A 5,393-nucleotide genomic window follows, 5' to 3' on the forward strand; every position below is an offset into this window, starting at 1 on the left:
TATCGGTGCATCCTATTGCTTCTTTACTCTCGTGTGTTTATTCTTTCATCATACACACACACACACACAGAAGCTGGCCAGTGGTGCACAGTGAGCCATCATTCTGGGTGGTGGCTGTCCTGAAAGGCCCTAGTGCCCATTCCGTCGTACCGGGGTCAGTTTTAGTGCCATCCGGGTGCCGGTGGGTTAGGTTTTATCTTCCCCCCGAAAAAGCTGTTCCAAGTAAAGTTCTCGGCGAAACTCGGGAGCCCGGACCCAAGACGTCCGTCCGTGCTTTCGTGAGGGCAGAGTTTTATTTTCCTTTGTTAGAGCCGGTTGATAGATGGAACCGGTTGCCAGGAGATTCGTTCCGTTCCGGCATACGAAAGATTATAAAAATCGCACTGTAACACAGAGCCATAGCCCTGGTGTCTTCTTTAATTCGGTCGCTTCTTCTTACGGTTGTTCCAAATCCATCGGGTTCCAAATCCATCGGACAGGTCGGGGTTCCCTTTGTGAGTTCTCTAAAGATTCTCTGCGGTATTTAATAACTTACTTAACAATGAAAGGCTTTCTTACTGAGGTGGTTCAATATTTTCTCGATCAATACGCGACATCAATTAAGCTTATTTTATTCATTTTATGTGATAATCTAAATTTTCTGAAGTGTCAACCTTTTGGTACAACCCAACGCTTTCCCGTGTCAACATTCGGTGGCTCGCTGAAGCCTCTGAAGTGATCCATCCCACTTCGTTTGGCAGTATAACTTGCGGTTCAAACATAATAACAGATCCTACGAACACCTATGGTCCCTGCCGGACCCGCCCCCCAACATACGACGCCCAACGTGTCGGGGAAATAAATTTTCGGCGAACCAAAGTGGCCAGCACCCGCCAGCGCGATAACGAGCGGAGTTGTCATCGGCCTCCAACTTGTGATCACCATCCATCCCCATGGTGACCAGGAGCTTGCCCCTGGTCCAAAGGGTTAGTTTAATTTTATCGAATATTGTCACTCGATTTTCAGCCGATTGTTTATCGGAGATTTTTATTGCTTTCGGACACCGGACCGGTGGCCACCTTTTTTTCGTCGGGTGTCGGGTGTTGTCAGTGTCGGGGACAGATGAGCAGGAATTTAAACGGGCCTGGTCCTTGCCACCGGAAAAGAGGGGACCTGCCATCCGGCCGGTCCGCTTGATTGAAAATGGTTTGTGGCGTGAATTTTTAAGTACGACATCCGGGTACGCCACTTCCGGGTGGACCTCGTGGAACCTTGTGAGAGAAAGAGAGCAATTTATTTCACTTCCTTCGGCTGTGCGAGTGGCATTTTGACTGATGGTAGCATAATTGCGGTCCTGGGTTTTTTACTTGCTTCTTGGCAGCGCCACCACACGAATACAAATGAATCCGTAAGGGGCCGTGTTTTTTCCCGCAGCGATTATGTTATGCCGGCGACAGGATAAACAGGCCCTTTTTATCGCTCGTTACCCCATTTCCGTCTGGGACGATGCCATGGATCGATGTATCGAATACGAATGCAGATACGGCGGTTCGCTCTTTAAATCAGCAATGTTTCTTCATTTTTGTTCCTTACGATTACTGTTCCGTTCAGTAAATGTAATAGTTTAATGCATCAATCTGAATGCGCTTTCCCATCGGTTAAATTCAAAACCACGTTTATCGCACCAATGAATAATGGTGGTTCTAAAAATTAAAACTCAATTAAACCGCTGGCGCTGTTTGCCCAGGCCAGCGCGGTCAACTAGGACGCCAACCCCGGGCCAAATGGTGCTGCTCGATAGTACAATTTAAAATCTTCATAAAACGATTATCGCAAACGGCCAGGAGATTTATTGTAAACTTGTCCTCCGAGAGCAACGGCAGCGCGCCGGAACTGCCACACCGGATTGCGGAACTCTGCCAGCGCTTCGCTTGCACCTCCTTCCGGCTACACACATGGCAACATACAAGGGTTGCCCCGCTTCACGGCATCGGAACCCGGTGGCAAAAAAAACGGAAACACCACTTTCTGGAACCGGTACCGGAACCGGTCCGGACAACAGTCACGGCCGCAGCCGCTGCTGCGCTTGCTTTCGAAGCGGAAATTTCAACCTGGGGCCCCCGGGACAGGCCATAAGGACACTCGGACGGCTGCGACGACGACGGCCGTAAGTGAAAGTTACAATTTATCGCCACCCGGTGGCCCCGGTTCGGTGGCATTTAAACTTTTGGTCAGCGCAGCGATATGGGTCCGCGAAGCGAAATACGGACTGACAGCCACCGCCATCGGCGGCGTTTATCCAGCGATTCCGGAAGTTCAATTGCGTCACTTGCGAAGGACGCCGCCGCCGTTTGGTTTACTTTGAAAAGAACGTTTTAAAAACCGGCACGGAAATTGCCGCCGTCCGAACTGGACCACTTTTCAATTACGCGCTACCCGAACCGGGAACGACATTTTTCGATTTCATTAAACGGTTTCGCAATTTACCGGTCACAAGCCACAACGGTAAACCGCCGAAAAAAGTGTGTGTTCCGCTGGAAAGGCTATAAAGTTACTCAGCCCACCATTTTGCCATAGGAACATCTTTTTTGAAGCTTAAAACTTTGATTATTTTTCAATTTGTTCTACCAATCGATTGACTAAATAATGTCGAGCGTTGAAGTAAATATTTCAACAAAGTTATGCAATTTCATCGTACTACAAACTGGACGCAACCGAACGGGAAAAAAGGAAACAATTTACAAACTGTTCCCATGACAAGGAGATCAATCGTCCCCCCCGGCCGGGGTTCGGCAACTCGGTTCGTTGTCCGGGAGGGGAGGCCAACACTATTCCAATCATTCTCCGGGGCATCGTTCTGGGCGTCACGCTGAACTAAGGATGCGTGCCGGTCCTGCTGTCCCGTCGGAACCCTGTTGCTGCTGGTCCTGTTGGCCCGATTGAATTAAGTACATTGAACCATTTTTCAGTTTCAACCCGAAACCTCAATTTATCTTGCGAGCTACCCAAAGTGCCGAAGTGCAGCAGGTGCAAGGACTCGGGTTCCGTTCAAACGTCCGGCGTGACGTGCGTCCGTTGCATATTTCGTCACGTGCAATTTGTACTTCCGGCACGCGGAAGTTGTTGAACGCAAATTGGGGTTTAGCCAAGATGCTTCTCAGTATGGTACATGAATCGTGCAGCTGTCAACACAAATTGGAAGGAATCTGAAACGTAAATAAATATAAATTAGAAGACAATAATCACCAGTTCAGAAACAAGTTCTTAATCACAGAAATATATCAAACGGAAACAGCTCCGCCGATTCGGTTCACACTTCCGAAAGGTACTCAAAGGTGTCAGATTTTATTTCCCACCTACCTGCTGCTGCCGCTTGGCACTGGTTCAACTGGTACTTTTGCTCGCGAACCAGGTGTTGAACCGCACTTGCCTTGCCAAGATTCCAGGGGACATTGCCAACGGTGCGCTTCCGATCCTTCCGAAGCTTGATAGTTTCTTCGAGCCAAAGCGTATTTTCTTGTCCCACCGGCGGACGGAGAATTCGATTAGACGTGCCAAAAGGTAATCGGAAGTTAGTTTTGTTCCGTCACGAACCCTTCCGTATTCGTAGCCTGTGGCGCTTTCTTCCCGTCAGAAAAACGGACTACACGCCGCCGCCACCGCCGCAAAGCCACGACGATGGCGGCACGAAATTGAGTCCAGCTTTTCCCACCTAATTTTCCGACCAATTTGTTTCACAACCCATCGACATCGGCACCCGGTGGTTCTGCCCGGCCGACCAGGCTGGCAGAACGATTCAATTATCAAACCACAATCGGGAATAAAGTATTCGAATTTAGTGTTTCCAATCTGTTGTCTGCCTTTCAGGCTGACCGTCGCCGGAACGTAACGAACGGCGGAAAACGGCGTGTGCCAGATGGACTTGTCGCGCCCGGAACTCCGTGGAGGCGCCTGGTCATTTTCTCTGGGGGCGCCCGTTGGTCCTCTGGCCCTGTGTTTGCGACTAGACGGACTTCGAATCAATGAGCTGTTAACGTTCGATCGGGTTTTCGTATTGCTTCCCGTAATTGCTGGTCCACGCCGGACTGACCTTCGGGAGAAGCGGATGGACCGGCATATTAGTTTCAGCTTCCGTTAGGTATGGAATTTAGAGGCTAGTCGTACTGATAACGGGATCTGGCTGAGTTTTACTGGTCCCAGATTGTAGACACGAAGCCTGAACACAAACAAACGATAACAATGCAATATGTTATTTTATAACGGGGTTATTTGTTTCGCTTCGTATAGAATTTTCTTTCAAATACACCGAAATTGGTTGATTATCCTGTTTAATATGTTAGCTTTCAACTATTTAAAAAAAACTACAAAACTTACAAGCCTGTTATTACAAAAAGCCAAGATGGTCGTTTCTCTATTTGATGCATCGCTCCTTATTTCGCACGTACGGCAAGATGTAGTTAAAGGCCAACCGATCACCGTTGGAAAATGGGCTGCCGAGCATAAAGCGAAAAACGGTCACCCATTTTCCGATGCAACTCCGTGTCGTTCGGATCCCGTGGTTCTGCGAGGCGAGGCAGAGACATTCCGGATCCGGTTGGGTGTTTTTAAGATTTTAAACCCATCGCCCCATCGTTGGGTGGTCGGTCGCCCGACGACGGAAGACGTTCATAAATTCGCCTTCGCTTTCCTCCAGCAGCGGGAAAAATTGAAAACCCACTTCTTATGGTCGCCCGGTGTACGTGAATAGGGAAGCCACGACAAATGCGAGGCCGCTCGTTGTCGAAGGTACAGTCAGTTACGAAATTGGACAGCCCTAAGCTTTTGTTTCCGCCAATAAATTAAGACTTATGAAAACAATTTAGAATTCTGTGTTATTTTTAAAGAAGTTAAAACTCTAACATTCTGTTGATTATAGTTAAATGTTTAAGAAAAGGCTAGGACATCCGACTGATCCTTTCCGTACAGCACTGTACAATCACTAGCACGAAGCGGGTGCACCAGGTCCTTCGGCAGGTTTCCGACCAACCGAACCTAGGACTCCCAGAAATCGCATCCGCAGTCTAGTCACATAATTTCACCATCCCTACACTATTCATGAGCCGAGGACCAAACGTGGGCGACATACCCCTAACACCTTCTAGCGGGTTTCCCCAATCCACACGAAACGGCACCTGACTGCGCGAGAAACAATGGCAAGCAAAACACTTAACCGTAAATCGACAACCGAACGCGAAGGACATTTTGAAAAATTGAATCAATTGTAACGGTCCCACGTGATGATGGGTGCACGTGGCGCCCACCAGCAGGTGCAAAGTGTCTTGTTGGGGTATAGAAATCTTCATTTGCCGAGGCCGATGATCGATCCGTTTTAGCGTTCGGATTCCCGTACTAATGAGTAAAATTCGATTCGGTTT

General features: G+C 48.6%; 1 protein-coding gene across 1 annotated transcript in view; it reads left to right on the plus strand.

Moving 5' to 3' along the window:
* The window catches only part of LOC128275738 (serine/arginine repetitive matrix protein 2-like), a 6,342-nt gene extending 5,597 nt beyond the window's left edge, over positions 1-745 (plus strand). The window contains exon 6 of the mRNA XM_053014351.1: positions 741-745. Coding sequence (XP_052870311.1) covers positions 741-745 — 5 coding nt within the window. The remainder of the gene's footprint in view (positions 1-740) is intronic.
* The last annotated feature ends 4,648 nt before the right edge of the window (positions 746-5,393 follow it).

Source organism: Anopheles cruzii, chromosome 2, assembly GCF_943734635.1.
Source record: "Anopheles cruzii chromosome 2, idAnoCruzAS_RS32_06, whole genome shotgun sequence".
NCBI lineage: Eukaryota > Metazoa > Arthropoda > Insecta > Diptera > Culicidae > Anopheles > Anopheles cruzii.